Source organism: Schistocerca gregaria, chromosome 1 (genome assembly GCF_023897955.1).
Source record: "Schistocerca gregaria isolate iqSchGreg1 chromosome 1, iqSchGreg1.2, whole genome shotgun sequence".
Taxonomy (NCBI): Eukaryota; Metazoa; Arthropoda; class Insecta; order Orthoptera; family Acrididae; genus Schistocerca; species Schistocerca gregaria.
In genome coordinates, this window is record NC_064920.1 from 697,982,254 (window position 1) to 698,001,832 (window position 19,579).

Sequence of the window (19,579 nt, forward strand, 5' to 3'; positions counted from 1 at the left end):
TGTAACTCAATAATACTTTCAGTCGCTCACTACACTTAACAGTTCCTTCACAGAATTGATATTTAGCAGCTTCTTACGTTAATTTCATTTATTAATCTTAGTTTTAATGCCATGATTTGTTGTTTACAGTTATTACAAATCATCCTTATTTACTTTGTTGTTGAATATTACTTTTACTGTGAGAGTTCAGTTTATTGTAGAATCTATTTTTCCATTTCTGCCCGTTGTGTTCACCACTACGATCAAAGGACCCTTACCAGACAAACGCAACAAAATGTAGTCTCAGAAGTTTTGTCAGCCAGATCTGTGGGGATATACTTATGATAGACTTGTTTGTACTCTATGGTGATACTTGTATGTGCTGTTGTTCACGTACAAGTAACACATACGGTGAATACCAGACTGCTGTATCCTCTTAGTAGTTTTCAAAGATGAGGCAACATAAACCAGTGCAAGTGAGAATAACGGTATTGCCATCAGTCGCGGAAAACGGTAGTTTTCCTAATATTATATATGGCGCAGTGGTTAGCACACTGGACTCCGGCCATCCTGATTTAGGTTTTCCGTGATTTCCCGAAATCGTTTCAGGCAAATGCCAGGATGGTTCCTTTGAAAGGGCACGGCCGATTTCCTTCCCAATCCTTCCCTAACCTGAGCTTGCGCTCCGTCCCTAATGACCTCGTTGTCGACGGGACGTTAAACACTAACCACCACCACCTCCTAATATTATATGACATTAACTTTTTGTTGCTTTTTTTGGATAGAAGTGGCCTTTTGAGGTTTGAATCTGTATTTCCCGTTGCCTGTAATTTCACAGAAAACACACGAAGTATTTTATTGTCCTAATCTCTTGATTTTCTGTCAAAGTAGGGAGGAACTGCACATTTGAGCATATTTTAAGCTATTTTGAGGATCACAATCTGATTTCCTCCTCGCTCTTTAGTTTTAGGGTAGATTTACAGTAAATGTGGTAGAACAACTTCTTGATGATTTTGTGAACAATCCCTTCGCTTATGCTTTACAGCTAGATCTGCGGAAATTATTTGACATTGTGCCACACGAAATGCTAGAGTTCTATGGTATCAAGAATAATGAACTGGCATTAATTAGATCATACTTGACTAACAGAACTCAGGTTGTTAGGGTAAATAACTCTCAATTAAACGCCCTATCAGCTTGTAGAGGTGTGCCACAAGGTTCAGTGCTTGGACCCTTTCTTATTATGGTGTTCATCAATGACTTGTCTACTTTATTGATTCACAAGTCCACAATATAAGCTGATGACACTACCCCAATTACCATTGATAACAACATGAAGGATGTGAAGCAAGCCTGTACTAGGAAAGTCTGTCATATGGCTCCACAATAATAAACGTATTCTAAACAGGAACAAGACTGAAACTGCTGTATGTATTTCTTCCTCCCCATGCTGAATGAAAAAGTAAATGATTCTGCTCTGTTAGACTTCTCGGGATACTCCTGGATTGCAGACTTACTTGAAACAACCATATCGAATAGTTATGTACCAAATTATCCAGAGTAGTATTTTTATTAAGAAAATGAAAAGTATTAGTTAGCAAACAACTGCTATTGCCCTCTTACTACTATATCTTCTCTCAGTTTCGTCTGTAGTATTCAGTAAAACTGTGGACCAACTCTCATGCTGCTAGTACTATCTTCGCATGTGGGACAAAGCTGTGAGGACAGTTTCTGGAGTTGAAAGCATATAATGTTCTAAACATCTTGTCTGCATCCTCCCTTTAAATAAAAACACATTTTCTCTCCACAAAAAGCAAATGAGTGTATCACCTTGCAGAACAGCTATGTGTGTTCCGATAAAACTAGAAGTAGAAATAACATAGACATGAAATTTACAAAACTTTGCAAGATCCAAAGTAGTTTTAAAAACAAAGGGATGAAGATGTATAACAAGCAAGCGACATTTGAAGTGATGTTTTTCAGATGCACCTTCATCAGTTGTTAGTTGATAAGAGTGTTTATAGTGTTAGGGAATTTGAATGTACATAGTAAATCTTTTCATCCTCGTGTATTGTTCAAACCCATCATCCACTGTAAAAATTAAGCTCAGAAGGAAATAAAAATTCAATATTGTGTATTCCTCAAATTGTTAAATTCTGTGCAAAAACTTCAGATTTGTATAACATAAAGTGTGTATAGTCTTACTTACCAGTTCCAAGGGCACCACATTAATGTGATAGCTATACTACAAATTTCTAGCCGTAAAATGGCGAACTAGTAAATGTGATTTGGAGCTTTCATTGTAAAGTTATCAGTGTCAACAGATATTGGGTAAAGACAAATAAATAAATGAATATAAAATTTGTATCCAATACCAAATACTAATACAACATTATCTTTATTTTAGGGTATAACGCTGAAGATGAATGAAGAGGGAAAGTGTATCGTGGCTCGTATTATGCATGGAGGCATGATACACCGACAGGCCACTCTTCATGTAGGCGATGAAATCAGAGAAATCAACGGAATTCCTGTTGCCAACCAGTCGGTCAACGCCTTACAGAAGATACTGGTAAGTACCAATAGTTGACTCATGACACTGAGGTGATAAAAGTTGTGGGATACCTCCTAATATTATGTCGGCCTCCATTTGCCCAGTGTAGTAAAGCAGCTCAATGTGGCATGAACTCAACAAGTTGTTGGAAGTCCCCTGCAGAAACATCGAGCCATGCTGCCTCTATAGCTATCCATAATTGCAAAAGTGCTGCCAGAGCAGTATTTTGTGCATGAACAGACCTATTGATTGTGTCCGTAAAAGTTTCAGTGAGATTCATGTGGGGCAATCTGGGTGGCCAAATCATTCACTTAAACAGTCCAAAATGTTTTTTAAAAGAATTGCAAATAGTTGCGGCCTGGTGAGATGACATTGTTGTTTGGGAACATGAAGTCCATGAATGGCTGTAAATGGTCTCCAAGAAGCAAAAAATAACCATTTCCAGTCAATGATCCATTCAGTTGGACCAGAGGACCCAGTCCATTCGATGTAAACACAGCCCACACCATTATGGAACCACCACCAGCTTACACAGTGCCTTGTTGACGACTTGGGTCCATGGCTTCACGGGGTATACACCACACTCGACACTTACTGTCAGCTCTTACCAACTGAAATTGTGAGTCATCTGACTCAGCCATAGTTTTGCAGTCGTCTATGGACCAACCGATGTGGTACAAGCTCAGGAGAGTCACAACCGTCTAGTTCGTGCTGTTAGCAAAAGCACTTGTGTCAGTTGTTTGCTCCCATAGCCCGTTAACATCAGATTTTGCTGCACTGTTCTAACAGATACGTTACTAGTATGTCCCACATTGATTTATGCGGTTGTTTCATGCACCGACAATTTTACACATATCCATAATCACGTCGGAAACCTTTTCACATGAATCACCCTAGTACAAATGACAGCTCTGCAAAGTACTGCCATTTTACACCATGTGTATCACCATCTGTGCATGTGCATATCGTTATCCCATGACTTTTCTCAACTCAGGGCATTTTATTCCATTCTTTAATTGGCTTACTGATGACTCACTCAAGCAACAACTAAAAACTTTTATAAACCAGCATTTAGTCCTTCAAAAAACCATGATATAATTCAGGAGGTTATCATTTTTTGGTTTCAGGTATAAAAGGTTTTGTTCACTTATTCAACACAAATACATATAATAACATTTAAGTCATATAAAATCATTTGCATGAAAACAAACTAACAAGGGAAATCGGAAACACACAAACGCCATGTCTCATTGCCACCATTGCACAGATGCTCCGTATTCTTTCATGGTTAATTCATACATTTGTCAGTGAAACAAGACATGTACAAAGAGCTTTCGAAACATTTTGCGCAGTCGTCTCTAATTTTTTTATTTTTGGCAGGAGGAGAATGAATTTGTTTGTGAACGTATTTGGAACATTCAGCTATACATTGAGCCCACTCAGTGTAGCCTCCATCAGCTGTGATGCATCTGGCCGTACATTCTTTCCATGGTGTAATTGCTCTTTGGTAAAATCCTGGGGATTAACATTTACACCATTGCTTGACACAGGAAATAAGGTCTTTGTCACTATCAAATGTTTTACCATGCAGGTGGGCCTTCAGAAGACGAAAGAGGTAAAAATCAGACTAAGCCAAGTGTGGACTTAGAGAGGGCGAGGAACAATTTTCCAACCCATTTTCCTGATTTTCTCCTGCTTCATAAGGGCTGTGTGGGGTTTGGCATTGTCATGGTGTAGTCTGATGAGCTGACCTTGAAGCTGGGCTCGATGGTCTTGATGGCATGTTGCAGCTTGTCCAATGACAAACAGTAATGGTCTGGGTTAATTGTGGAGCCAGGTTCCAAAAAATCAATGAATATGACACCACACTGACCCCAGAAGGAGGAGGCCTTCATGTATTGGCCTGCTGTTCATGAAAGTCTTGGTTTCTTCTTCTGAGGGAACCCAGATTATGCTACTCCATGGATTGGGTTTTGCTCTCAGGTTCGGACAAAAACAACCATGTTTCATCCTGGGTAATGACACCATGGAAACACTGTTTCCACTCTTCAGTAAAGGTCTGCATGAGACCCTCACACCCATTCTTCCTCACCCTTTTCATTTCAATAATCTGTGCACCCCACGTGTACAGATTTTTCTGTACTCTAGTGACTCTACAAGTGATACCACACTACACAGTGACAAACGAGTCATTTCAGCAAGCTGTCATGTCATCACACATCTGTCGTTTTGGATGACTTGATCAATGGTCTCCTTATTCCCATCACTCACTGCCGTTGATGGTCTTCCGCATTGTAGATTGTCCAGTAGAGATAAATCACCTTCTATAAACCTCTGCAACCACCACTGTATACTACTGCGATCCACTGGGTCCTCCTCGTAAATAGGGAGCAATTTCCTGTGAATCGACGTGGCAGAGTCATCATCGGTCTTGAAGAGAGACTCCATCACTGACCATTGTCGCAACCTGACATCTGCTTCATGGTCCATTGTGGCTCACCTGTAAATAAAAGAAAATACTTGTATATACCAACTTATAGCTAAATGTTCCAAGTATTTTCACAAAAAAATTCATTCTCCTCCTAAAAAAAAAAAATAGAGATGACTGGGCAAAACTTTTTGAATGCCTTTTGTACAATCCCTTGTCTGTACCCTTCCTTGCCTCAAAAGGAAAAGCAGTGCCCAGTTTTGAAAGCTTTGAATGTGGATCATGTATATACATAATGAGACCTAGCCTTTGTTGTCAAATGATGTATCTTTGTATGTCCCATTGTCAGGCAGTTTATTTTTTAATTTTATTTTCTTGATATTGCCACTCTCTCTCTCTCTCTCTCTCTCTCTCTCTCTCTCTCTCTCTCTCTCTCTCTCTCTGCAGGTGGATTGTTTTAAATTTTCCAGTTAGTTTGTTTAAATTGAATTGAATTGGATTTTGGATTTATATGGCTAGGGATAAGTTCCAGTTAGGAGTTACACTGCATATTGGAATGTGTTAACTGAGTGGTTGAAAACAAATAGTTTAACATAAAGTTATTCTCAAACTGAACATAGGTTCTGTTGTGGAATGGACAAGGTGTACTGATAGTATTCTACGCCAAAGCTGGGATGGACAAGCACAGCTGGAGGAGGGCCCGGTGAGGACACAATAACTACTTCACTTACTTTTTATTAATTTATTCATCTTAGCTCCACCCTGTCACTGTTTTGAAGTGGCTGTGGACAGGCCCAAGGACAAACACAGGTCATTAATTAATGTAACCAACCCAGTCGTTTGAGTGTGTTTCCATCTTCACATAATAGTTTGGCACTGTAGGAAGCAACAGACAAGGTAGCACAGTGTACAGTGGACATGTGCTGTTAAGTAGATGGGATCTCCAGTGTGCTGGTGCTAAATTGACAGCAGTGGTGAGGCACTTCTTGTGGATTTCTGCAGAGCAGGGCATTGGCAACTGGCTTAGTGGAAGGTTGCAATGTTCCAGCTACATAGTATGATGCATCCTTTGAAGTATTCCTGGTTGTTGTTGTATCTGCAGGCACACATTGAAGATGCAATCCTGTAGTGTCCGCACATCATTGATTGGCGTGATGTAGATTCCAATGCCTTGGAAGAACACTTGAATCAGAATTGATGGTGTCTTGAAATGAGGTTTTAGGGATAATGGAATGAAGTTGAAATAAATCAGGCAAAATGAACTACCAAAATAGAAGATGAGTTTTGCTATTTGGGCAGCAAAGTAACTGATGCTGGGCAAAGTAGAGAGGATTTAAAATGTAGATTAACAATAGCGAGAAAAATGATTCTGAAAATGGGGAATTTGTTTACACTGAATACAAATGTAATTGCGAGGAAGTCATTTTTGAAGGTATTTGACTGGAGTGTAGCCTTATACAGAAGTGGAATGTGGACTAGAAACTGTTCAGGCAAGAAGGGGATTGAACATTTTGAAATGTGGTGCGTCAAAGGAATGCTGAAGAACAGATAGTATTAGGAGATAAATTGGGTAACTAATGAGGAGGTGCTGAATCAAATGGTGAAGAATATAAATTTATGGTACAACTTGACTAAAAGAAGTAATCAGATGATAGGACACATCATGAGGCATCAGGGAATCATCATTTTGGTAATGGAGGGAAACATGATGTAAAAATTGCAGAGGGGGACCAAAGCCTGGCTACTAATTTGAATGAATGATCATCACAATACTTGCGAAGAGATGAAGAGGCTTGTACAGAATAGACTAGCAAGGAGAGCTGCATCAAACCAGTCTTTCAACTGAATGTGGCAGTGACAACAACACCACCAATAAGAAAACATTGACCGTGGTACATGGAAAAACAACCAGATGTGGTGTTACTGAAGTGTGGGTACACCGACTACAGTCAAGTTGGAAAGACACACGTACTGTAGTGATAATGTTATCCCAGCTTCTCAGCCAGTTCTCATGACAATAATGCTACTGGTATTAAAGTACCCAACTTCAGCTGCTTGCGATGAGATACACCATGTTCAGATGTTGACATACGGGATGGTCTGTTGATGGCAGTGCCAGAAACAGTAATGTTAAATATAAATAAATAGAATAATAGTGATCTAGACTGAACTAACTTTGAAAAAATGCCAAAATTATTGCTGCCTCTTACATAGACCTCTTTTGGAGAGATTTATCTTCTTGTGTTTGGTTGACAGTAATGCAAAGTAAAGTGTATTCTCTGCCACACAATGCAGTGGCTTGCAGAGTATATGGTATGTAGACATAGATGATGATTAATCTCTAGGGGAATTCCACACAGCACCTCAGGGTGTCCTGAGGACAACATACTGTAATTCAGTAGAATTGTTATTAAACAAGTAGGCAAAAAGTTCCTGCTGATAAGTACTCTAACACAACTAACTGAATTTTAAATAAAAATGGTTTATCTTAATGAACGTAGCACTTTCTATGTGGCGTAGCACCTGTACACTTTGTAAGGCAAAAGAAGAGACCTGAAACCAACAGTGCTGTTGCCTTTAGTGAAGTCGTCTGTAGATGTGTGGCAACACTGAGGCTTTGCCATAGAGGTACGTATAAAATCACATTAGGTGATTGGTCGTGATGGACCCTGTAAATTGTGGATTTCCTCAAACTCACTAATTAATGAGCTAGGTCAAAACAACAATATAGTAACCAATATAGAAGGTCCGTGACACATCTGACAGGCAACTGAAAGTGTGAGGCACGTGGATTAATCAACCTCAAGAATTGTAGAGGAAGCAGTTGTATAGCTCATGCTGGGTACTGGCAAAGTTTTGCTATCACAGTGTAAACTACAAAACAAGTACACAGTAATATAAGAAGTAAAAGAGTAACAACAAATGGAAAGTGAGTGCTGATAAGATACCCAACTTAGCAAATAACCTTCATTTATAAAAGCAGGGGCGGTGTACTGTCATATAGTAATGGTAGTGAGCACAACAAATGGCACACAGATAGAAAAACAAACCAATACACAAAAGAACATGGGTGCATGGCAGACTGAAACACATCACAGAAAACAGTTAACACTAACTTCTTTTGAGCTCTTGCTCTTTTTCTAGTATGGGTGCACGTGCGGACACACACACACACACACACACACACACACACACACACACACACACACACACACACACACAAACCTAAATGTGCATGGTTGCTGCTACCACGAGCATTTATGTTTGGATGTCTGTGTGGATGTGTGTGAAAATGTGTGGGTACTCTGATTAGAAAAAGGGCAAGAGATTGAAAGTTAATGTTAAGTGTTCTCTAATACATTTTTCTTTGTGACACACACACATTTATATATAGGTAAATAGTTGCCTTTCCTTTATTTTACATATTTTTCCATCCAGGAACTTCCATTATTGCGTTTCACAAAGGAAATATCCAGCAACAATGATCTTCAGTAACAAAATTTTGTGGCCTTGTGGATACAAAAGCAAAAGTCAAATAGGAAGGATAATAATGAGTGTAGAGATTTCAGGAAATATATACCAGCAATATCTGGATTTTCTCGTGTTGCATATTGTGTCTTGACAAACTACAGATACTGTTTTAGTATTGCAGCTGTTTGTTAACATCACTTGGTCATAACTTGTCAGCAGTTTCACTCATGTAATGTGATTATCTAACACTTGTTCTAAAAATTGCATACAGATGTTCACTCAACAAGGCTGCTACCTAATTATATCACTATGTAGCTTAGCTTGTCACTCTAGTTCAGTTATGAGTAAAGTTAATCTATATTTTAAATTTTCTTTACTTCCAAGAAAATACTTTTTACACGTTATTTTTACTTTAGTGTTGCAGATGATTTCTTTTGGAGATCAGTGGCATTTTTAATGCTATTATCATCTTTGAACAATATTTCTGAAACCATTTTGTGCAATTTATTCTTCTTCAAAAAGTCGTGCAGTCTTTTGTAAGTGAGTGTCTTTTATCTATGATCTTTCAGATAATAATAATTCTAGTGTGTCATTTTGTGTATTGAAAGTACGATACTTGCCAGAGTTATCCAACAGATTATATTTATAAAGCCAAATTCAATGAGGCAATATAGGTACACTGAGACTTAACAGCCTTTACATTATTTCTTCTTATGGGCTAATGAAAAATTCTATTTTCTAATCAGTAATTAAGAAATTATGTTTCATGAGATAGTCAGATTTATAATTTTTATTTTTATCCTTCACCAAATTTTATTATTTAAGCTCCAGGAATTCATTTATTGAAGTTAACACGAACTTGTGAGTATAAATCTTTTAGCCAAGTTTAAGAAGCTTGGTCAGAGAACAGTCAGTGTAATAATAAAAGTAATTCATTCAAATTGGTGAGGTAATACTACTTTCTGTTTGTTACAGAGAGAAGCACGAGGATCAGTCACCTTCAAAATTGTTCCATCATACAGGAGTGCTCCACCGCCCTGTGAGGTACAAGTAAGCCCAGCTTCATCACAGCAGTTGCTTGATAGGAATAAGCTTGCCAGCTCTGCATATGAATGATGCACTCTGTGCTCTTCTAATTAGTTTACACCTTTTTCACCTTCTATGAACATGGGAAGCAGGCTAATTTATTTGTATTTTAGAAAATATACGTAAATAATTGGCCAATATAAAATTAAATATGAAAAATAGTAATTAAAAAGTACCATATTCTTTTTTCCTGCACAGTGCTGCATTCTTATTTATCACACATTTTGACAGTATGGCAGTCACAGTTCTGTTGAGGCACTCAAAACTATAATTCTCCATGCACTCTGATAATGGAAAATTTACACAATCACTTCACAGAACTCATAAATTGTTGCATGTGAGTGTCCAGTGAATGGGTGTAAATGTTCAGATTCTACATTTGTGTGCTGCTGATCATGTGCCTTCTTTCTTTTTTTGTTTTATTCTGTATTTTTGATTTCTTCAGAAATACACAAATTTGCTAGTAGCCCAAACCTTGAGATCACAGTGGTTATCTCAGTTTTATTATGTGTGTTGTATCTCACTTCCTACAAATTTTCCATTTATTGCTTTGAGAAAAACTAAAACTTCATTCTGTCGTTCACTGCTTCATTGTAAAAGAAAGATATCAGCTTACGGTTAAAAAAGAAGGTTCTCAGTTCTGCAAAAAGCCATCTTGCATGTTTTTAAAGTTGTTTTCCGTTGTTGAATGAAGTATGCATTACAAACATAAATTCAACTTAAAACTGAAGCTGTGATGATATTCTCAGGAAATGTAGGTGTATAGGCTATCAAGGCCAGTAACTATTTTAATAAAATCTTTTAGGGCTTTACAGCTGGATCGTTCTGATAACTAAATAGCAAATACAAAATAAAATCCAACATTTCAAACAACTTGCAACGGCCCTGTGTGGGATGATGGAAGTACTCTGTTGTGAAAGTGGCCTATATATTGCATCTTATTTTAGTTATCACAGCCCTGGTACATCAGTGGACTGTCCTCAACAACCTAGCAGTTTTGTCACCTGTAGAAAACTGTTACTTGTTGGCTGAAATATTTGCTTTCCTTTGTTAGCTGCTATTTAGTTTTCAGAATGATGTGACCTACTGTCGTTAAGGATTCCTAATCTCCTTAAGGATTTTATTCAAATTGTTGGTAAATATGTGTAATAACTTCAGAAGAACTACTTCCATCACTACTTTGTACGCACATTCCGCAAAGAAAGTGTGCGTAATTATACAGCTGTTGAATAGAAAATAGTTCCTGCAAAAAAATGTGATATGAAACAACGTTTTGTGTTGAGATATGTTACTACATAAATATGAAAGGAAAGTTTGTTGCACATAAATTGACACAAAGGAAATGGATGGACTTTTGTTCCTCCTCCAAAGAAAATGAAGGGATTGAAGGAAAAGCAATAAAATGCATGTCAGATTTTAACACAAACTACACTATCCCCCCCTCCCCACACACCACACGTAAACACTTGTTGCACAAATAATAAAGCTTTATGTATGGCAAAACTGATTGAATGAAACTGTAAATATTGTTTGTACATGTTCAGCCCTACAAAACATCACCTTGTGCACAGTACTCGATTAACTATTGGATGTTACAGGGCTGTGTAAACTGAGTAAGATCAAAATGCACCTTTGAATAATTAGTTTATTACTCTGTTTTATTTTTAAAAAAATATAAGAACTGTATGCACTCCTGGTACAGACCAGTAGTGTGAATTTTGAGAAAGTTGGCATTAAATTTAAGGGGAAAAAAAAAAAAACAGATTGGCACATCATTTGCTATGTAACAGACTTTCCTCAGCAGAACAAAAAAAAATTCGTTCAAAAGTTATAAATTCATCTACTGTTGAAACTATTTTTACAGAGCAGAATACTGACACAGCACATCCATTTAAATCGTGATTTAGCACAAACTTAAGAAGTGAAGTTCATCACATAGTAGTTGGAAGATAAAAAGGTGAAGATGAAACTTTACTTGGTTAGCAACTTGAAAAACCACATACTTGATGTATTTAGCTTTCTGAAGCATGGGGCTCATATCAGGGTCTATTATTTTTTGGTTGCGCATTTACTTTTACTTTTTGTGGTTGGATGCCATTTTCATATTGATTTAAGGGGCGGAATGTCGTTTACCATATCCTTCAGGAAATTTCTAAACCATGTTGTCTATGTTTCCTTGTGTTTTTATGTTTGTTTTTTAGGCATAGACTTAGTAACCAACCTGCTATTTCCATATGTGGTGTGACAGACTGCCAGAGCCCAATCTCTGGGTGATTTGTGTATGAGGCCAATGTTATTAATCCAGAATGCCAGTTCGGTCATGATTTGGGTAACCTCCTTGCAAATGAAAGTTGAGTCCTACTCATCGTACTGTATGAGTAAGTAATACACCGAAAGCCAAATAAACTAGTACATTTGCCTAATATTGTGTAGGTCTCCCGTGAGCATGCAGAAGTGCCACAACACAATTTAGCATGGACTTGACTAATGTATGAAGTAGTGCTGTGGGGAGCTGGCACCATGAATACTTCAGGGTTGTCCATACATCTGTAAGAGTAAGAGGGGATGGAGATCCTTTCTGAACAGCACATTGTAGGGCAGCCCAGATATGCTCAATAATGTTCACATCTGGGGAGTTTGGTGGCACCAGTGGAAGTGTTTAAACTCAGAAGAGTGTTCCTAGAGCCTCTCTATAACAATTCCGGATGTGTGGGGTGTTGCATTTTCCTGCTGGAATTGCTCAAGTCCTTGGGAATGCACAATGGACATGAATGGATGCAGGTGATCAGACAGGATGCTTATGTACATGTCACCTGTCAGAGTCGTGTCTAGATGTATTAGGGGTCCCATATCACTCCACTTGCACATTCCCCACACCATTGCAGAGCATCTACCAGCCTGAACAGTACCCTGCTGGCGTGCAGGGTCCATGGATTCATGAGGTTGTCTTCATACCCACGCACATCCAACCTCTCGAGCCAATTAGAAACAAGACTTGTCCACCAGGCAACATGTTTCCTGTCATTGATGGTCCAATATTGGCATTGACGGGTCCAGGCGGGGCATAAAACTTTGTGTCGTGCTGTCATTGAGGGTATACGAGTTGGCTCCGAAAGCCCATATTGATGATGTTTCATTGAATGGTTCGCATGCTGACACTTGTTGATGGCCCAGCATTGAAATATGAAAAAATTTGCAGAAGGCTTGCACTTCTGTCACACTGACTGATTCTCTTCAGTTGTCATTGGTCCCGTTCTTGCAGGATCTTTTTCCGGCGACAGCAATGTTGGGGATGTGATGTTTTACCGGATTCCTGATATTCACGGTATACTGGTGAAATGGTCGTATGGGAAAATCCCCACTTCATCGCTACCCCAGAGATGCTGTGCCCCATTGCTCATGCGCTAACTATAACACCACATTCAAAGTCACTTAAATCTTTATAATCTGCAATGCTAACAGCAGTAACTGATCTAACAACTGTGCCAGACGCTTGTTGTCTTATATAGGCATTGACAACTGCAGTGCCGTATTGTGCCTGTTTACATATCTCTGTAATTGAATATGCATGCCCGTACCAGTTTGTTTGGCACTTCACTGTGTATAAGGCTCCCAAAATTCCATGTGTGCAGTGAAGCTGAAATCTCAATCAGTTGAACATTTTTTTCAAGTAAGTCATTTATGTCATTTAACTTTCTTGTTCAGTTGAAACTCTTACATTTCTTCTATAGTTGTTTTATGTTTTTCATTTATAATATGTGCTCAATCATTTCTTTCTTTAGATGGTGTTTTTAAGTTATTTATAAATCATGTTGCATGTTTTTTTTTTTTTTTTTTTTTTTTTTAATCCAACTTTGTTTTATTAGACCGAGAGTCTCATCATTCAGTTATTCCTTTGTTTAGACAAAATTCTACAAATGAGATGCATTGCTGCCTACTTGCAGTCATGTAGACCAGGTCATCATCCAGGTTGGTTAGCATTTTCTGCTGAACTGTAATTTGAGATGTTTTTAATCATTTTGTAATGAGCCATTTTCACTTCTTATCTCCTTTGTTAATTTTCTAGCTAAAGCGATGTTTCCATGGTAACTTAAGTTTTGGTCTGTATTACTGTCATTTCATGAATATTTTTTACTTTAGACGGTTTTGGGAATGAGCATTGTGTACAACCTAATTATGAGCTAGGTATTATTTGGTGGGCATCAGTAGATTACTGACAACAAAACAGTGTGACATGTTTGATTTACTGTCAATTATTTTGAATATATGGTTCTCCGGTCTGCCGCTGGATCACATTGTGTAAATCCTACACTATGTAATAATGAGTATTGTGGTCATTGTTGACAAAGAACAAGCTCCCCGTAATAAGGACCGAAGTGTTGTCTTCCATGCATATGCAAGATTTCCATTGCTGCTGTTGGATATTCCTGTGGCTGTGATTTGATCGAACCTTGCTTACTGTGTGGGGCATCTACTATGCTGCAACAGGATTACTATAAGAAAGGTTTGTCCTGCTTTTTGTGGCCTAGTCATGGAAAGCACATTGTACCAGGCCAGAGTCTTTGGAGCCCATTGCCAGCAATTTTGAGGTAAACATTGTGCCACAATTTAAACATATATTTACTTCATTGGCATACACAGCTATTTTGGCATAATTACTCTAAATTCCCAATTAACTGCCTGGTAGAGTGTTCATTGAACCATCTCCATGCTGACTCTCTACCATTCCACTCTCAAACAGTGTACGGTAAAAATGAACGTACAAAACTCTTATGTCTCTTATTTTATTACAGTGATCATTTCTCCCAATGCAGTATGTATTTTCACACTCTGCGGTTAAAGTTGGTGTTTGAAATTTCATGAGAAGATCCTGCCACAACGAAAAACGCCTTTGTTTTAATGATTGTCACCCCAATTCACAAATGATGGCACACTCTGCCATATTTCACATTAATGCAAAAAGAGCTGCCATTATATGAACTTTTTCAATGACTCCATTTTTTATTGTCCTCCATCAATCCTATCTGATGTGAATCCCACTCCACACAGAAGTACTCCAGATGAGGGACAGGACAAGTGCTGTGTACGCAGTTCTTTAGAAGATGCATTGCATTTTTTAATTGTTCCGCCAATAAATCATGTTCTTTGGATTGCTGTCCCCACACTATCTGTGTGATTGTTCCAGTTTAAATTATATTTTTAGTTGTAATCCCCAGTTTAAATTATACTTTTGGTTGTAATCCCTAAGTATTCAGTTATATTTACAGCCTTTAGATTTATGTGATTTATCATGAACCAAAATTTAGTGGATTCCTTTTAGTACTCATGTGGATGGCTTCACAGTTTTCATTATTTAGTGTCAATTGTCACTTTTTGCTACATACATATATCTTGTCTAAATCATTTTGCGACTGGTTTTGATCATCTGATGACTTAACAACATGGTAAATGACAGCATCATCTGCAAAGAATCTTCAAGAAATATGTTATTGAATGACAAGTAATTTTGAGCAAGCAGACAGGGTCTCTGAAGGGAGCCTCCTACCTCCTGTGGTGCCCAGTTATTTTAGAGGAACTTAAGAGGTGAAAGGGTTAACTGGGTTGCCACAAGTTCTGAAAATCAGGGACATATCAGGGAGTTCAAACATGTCAGGGAAATCAAGAAAATATCAGGGAAATTTGAGAAAAAAATTGGAAAAATCATGTTTTTTTTGCCCCAGTAGATGGAAATGGTTTGTATATTGAGATGTCACGCATCGTCACTGGCCAGATGCAGCTGAATACATGTGCCACTTCCTACTCCCTCATTCTTACTGCTTCTCCCCTTCCTACCACTACCATCAGCTTGCAGTCAGTGCTGCCACCACTTCTTACCACTAGTGTAGCAGCTGCCGACAAGAGGCAGGGAGGCATGGGGAATGGTTTGTTTGGATCTGCTTCTCAGATATTGTTGATGCAGTAGCTGGAGATGGCAGTCATGTGTGCATGAGCTGTGTCACTCAGGGCGGTTACAAGGGTAGGAGCCAGAGGATTGTAACCGCCAGCGGTGTAAAACCTGTCCCACGCACCCTCCCACCACCACCTACTCCAGTCCTGTAACCCGGAAGGTTTACACGATCAAAGGCAGAGCCACGTGTGAAAGCAACCATGTGATTTACCAGCTGACCTGCCTACACTGTGAAGCTTTCTATGTGGGAATGAGCAGCAACAAACTGTCCATTCGCATGAATGGACACAGGCAGACAGTGTTTGTTGGTAATGAGGATCACCCTGTGGCTAAACATGCCTTGGTGTACGGCCAGCACATCTTGGCACAGTGTTACACCGTCCGGGTTATCTGGATACTTCCCACTAACACCAACCTGTCAGAACTCCGGAGATGGGAACTTGCCCTTCAGTATATCCTCTTTTCTCGTTACCCGCCAGGCCTCAACCTCTGCTAATTTCAAGTTACTGCCACTCATACCTCACCTCTGATTCTACAACATCTTTGCCTTTGTTCTTCTGCCTCGACTGACATCTCTGCCCAAACTCTTTGCCTTTACAAATGTCTGCTTTTGTCTGTGTATGTGCAGATGGATATGTGTGTGTATGCGAGTGTATACCTGTCCTTTTTTCCCCTCAAGTTAAGTTTTTCCGCTCCCGGGATTGGAATGACTCCTTAACCTCTCCCTTAAAACCCACATCCTTTTGTCTTTCCCTCTTTCCTGATGAAGCAATTGTGGGTTGCGAAAGCTTGAATTTTGTGTGTGTGTTTGTTTGTTTGTGTGTCTATCGACCTGCCAGCACTTTTGTTGGGTCAGTCGCATCATCTTTGTTATATATATTAAAAACAAAGATTCCAAGACTTACCAAGCGGGAAAGTGCCGGTAGACAGGCACAATAAAATAACACACAAACACACTCAAAATTTCGAGCTTTCGCAACCGGCGGTTGCTTCGTCAGGAAAGAGGGAAGGAGAAGGAAAGATGAAAGGATGTGGGTTTTAAGGGAGAGGTTAAGGAGTCATTCCAATCCCGGGAGCGGAAAGACTTACCTTAGAGGGAAAAAAGGATAGGTATGTACTCGCGCGCGCGCACACACACACACACACACACACATATCCATCCATACATATACAGACACAAGCAGACATATTTAAAGGCAAAGAGTTTGGGCAGAGATGTCAGTTGAGGCGGAAGTGCAGAGGCAAAGATGATGTTGAATGACATGTGAGGTATGAGTGGCGGCAACTTGAAATTAGCGGAGATTGAGGCCTGGTGGATAACGAGAAGAGACGATATATTGAAGGGCAAGTTCCCATCTCCGGAGTTCGGATAGGTTGGTGTTGGTGGGAAGTATCCAGATAACCCGGATGGTGTAACACTGTGCCAAGATGTGCTGGCCGTGCACCAAGGCATGTTTAGCCACAGGGTGATCCTCATTACCAACAAACACTGTCTGCCTGTGTTCATTCATGCGAATGGACAGTTTGTTGCTGGTCATTCCCACATAGAAAGCGTCACAGTGTAGGCAGGTCAGTTGGTAAATCACGTGGGTGCTTTCACACGTGGCTCTGCCTTTGATCGTGTACACCTTCCGGGTTACAGGACTGGAGTAGGTGGTGGTGGGAGGGTGCATAGGACAGGTTTTACACCGGGGGCGGTTACAAGGGTAGGAGCCAGATGGTAGGGAAGGTGGTTTGGGGATTTCATAGGGATGAAGCAAGAGGTTACGAAGGTTAGGTGGATGGCGGAAAGACACTTTTGGTGGAGTGAGGAGGATTTCATGAAGGATGGATCTCATTTCGGGGCAGGATTTTAGGGAGTCATATCCCTGCTGGAGAGCCACATTCAGAGTCTGATCCAGACCCAGGAAGTATCCTGTCACAAGTGGGGCACTTACCTTGGAGTGAAAAAAGGATAGGTATGTACTCACACTCACTCACACACACACACACACACACACACACACACACACACACACACACAGAAACAAGCAGACCCATTTGTGACAGGATACTTCCCGGGACTGGATCAGACTCTGAATGTGGCTATCTGGATACTTCCCACCAACACCAACCTATCCGAACTCTGGAGATGGGAACTTGCCCTTCAATATATCCTCTCTTCTCGTTATCCACAAGGCCTCAATCTCCGCTAATTTCAAGTTGCCGCCACTAATAGCTCACATGTCATTCAACATCATCTTTGTCTCGGCACTTCCGCCTCAACTGACATCTCTGCCCAAACTCTTTGCCTTTAAATATGTCTGCTTGTGTCTGTATATGTAATGATGGATGTGTGTGTGTGTGTGTGTGTGTGTGTGTGTGTGTGTGTGTGTGTGTGTGTGCGTGTGTGTGTGTGGGCGCGCGCGCGCTCAAGTACATACCTATCCTTTTTTCCCTCTAAGTTTCCGCTCCCGGGATTGGAATGACTCCTTACCCTCTCCCTTAAAACCCACATCCTTTCATCTTTCCTTCTCCTTCTCTCTTTCCTGACGAAGCAACTGCGGGTTGTGAAAGCTCGAAATTTTGTGTGTGTGTTTGTGTGTTATTTTATTGTGCCTGTCTACTGGCACTTTCCTGCTTGGTAAGTCTTGGAATCTTTGTTTTTAATATATTTTTCCCATGTGGAAATATATATATATGTATGTGTGTGTGTGGGGGGGGGGCCGCACGCGCGCGCTGGCAGAAGCTGTGGCCGACAATTTAGTCGTGAGAGTGTGACTGTCTTTTCTACTTCTCTGTCTGCAGCCCAGTGATTGTCTTTACGAAGAGTTGTCACATATCTTCATTAGTATTGATACTCATAGTATTTGTGCAAGTTATGTGCTGCATGGATTGATCACTGTGGTCTCATTTCAACAACATTGTGTCTGTGACACATGAATAGCTTTCCACATGAGTGGACTTCCACGATGGGGCAAAATTGCAGACCATTTCTGTGGGTATCTCTAACGGATCGGGCCTGCCGATCTGAAGCCCATCATTTCCCACTAATGTGTAAGCCCTGCCCATCGGATATAGTCTCACTGATTGGCTTGCAAGCCTAGTCTGTTTGTGTGTGGCATAATGCGGTGGATTTTTGTGGTTTATCCAAGAATCCAGGACTACGGTGCTCTTCGGTAGGCCAGAGGCCGCTGGCGATGGATTTCAGGAATTGTGACTGTCTCACTGCAAGTGCATTGTACAGTGCAATGTTGTATAGACATTTTATTTGTTCTAGTATATTTTGTCATTCACAAACTAATTTATATATTAGAAAGTATGGATGATAAGAAGAAAATTGTGGCAGTCGCTTGTGGTTTGTACACTATGTACTCGTACATCTCTCAAAAGAAAATTCACACAATACCTGTAAAATAATAGACATAACACAGTGGGTAATAACTGACAATAATGAACATAGTAGAACTAACATTTTATTGGTGGTCACTTATAGTGTTGGTTTACACAGCTCTTCCCTGTGTGATACAATTCTTCCAAGAGGCCTACTTTGCTCTGAGGTTATTTCTGAAATCAGTGAAGATATTTTAAATCTGTCTTGCAACTCCAAGGAAATGCATATTTTTGTCTCCAAATGTGTTTCGTTTTGTTGAAATAAAATAACAGTGGTCTTAATGAGACACATGTATCATTTGGCTTGCTTTCTCCATCCAAAAGCAGTTCATTAAAAATATATATTGATGTTAGAACTTAAGATTTTAGCTCACTTGGGAGAGAAATACAGAACGCCTTACATTTTTTGACAATTTATATCTTTACTTACCATTGATATCTCAAAATTTGTCGAGGAAAAATGCTAAAACTTGTCTGGAAATCAGTGAAATATCGGAGAATTTCACTAGGAGAAACTTGAGACAACTCTGGTTATATTTAACAGCACTTATGCTATTATATGATATTGTAGTGGCTATGTTATTTGTAAGTGTGATGCAATGTTCCTTTGGACATGCACGGCATTGCAATGAGTACAGCTATTACAAAATACACAAAATGTATCCGCAGTTGCAAATATGAGCAATCATCAGCTGTATAAAGGAATGATGGCAATATAAATCTGTGCTGGATCAGGACTTGA

At 39.5% G+C, this 19,579-nt stretch overlaps 1 protein-coding gene across 13 annotated transcripts in view; it reads left to right on the forward strand.

Moving 5' to 3' along the window:
* Positions 1 to 19,579, forward strand: part of LOC126364990 (peripheral plasma membrane protein CASK) — a 1,315,013-nt gene that overhangs the window by 1,097,587 nt on the left and 197,847 nt on the right. For 9 of the 13 annotated variants that reach the window (XM_050008113.1, XM_050008103.1, XM_050008110.1 and 6 more), the window contains exons 3-4: positions 2,387 to 2,551; positions 9,408 to 9,476. In XM_050008113.1, the coding sequence (XP_049864070.1) occupies positions 2,387 to 2,551; positions 9,408 to 9,476 (234 nt within the window). Of the gene's footprint in view, positions 1 to 2,386; positions 2,552 to 9,407; positions 9,483 to 19,579 lie in introns of all 13 variants that reach the window. The other 4 variants (XM_050008106.1, XM_050008111.1, XM_050008108.1 and 1 more) reach the window with 1 other exon arrangement.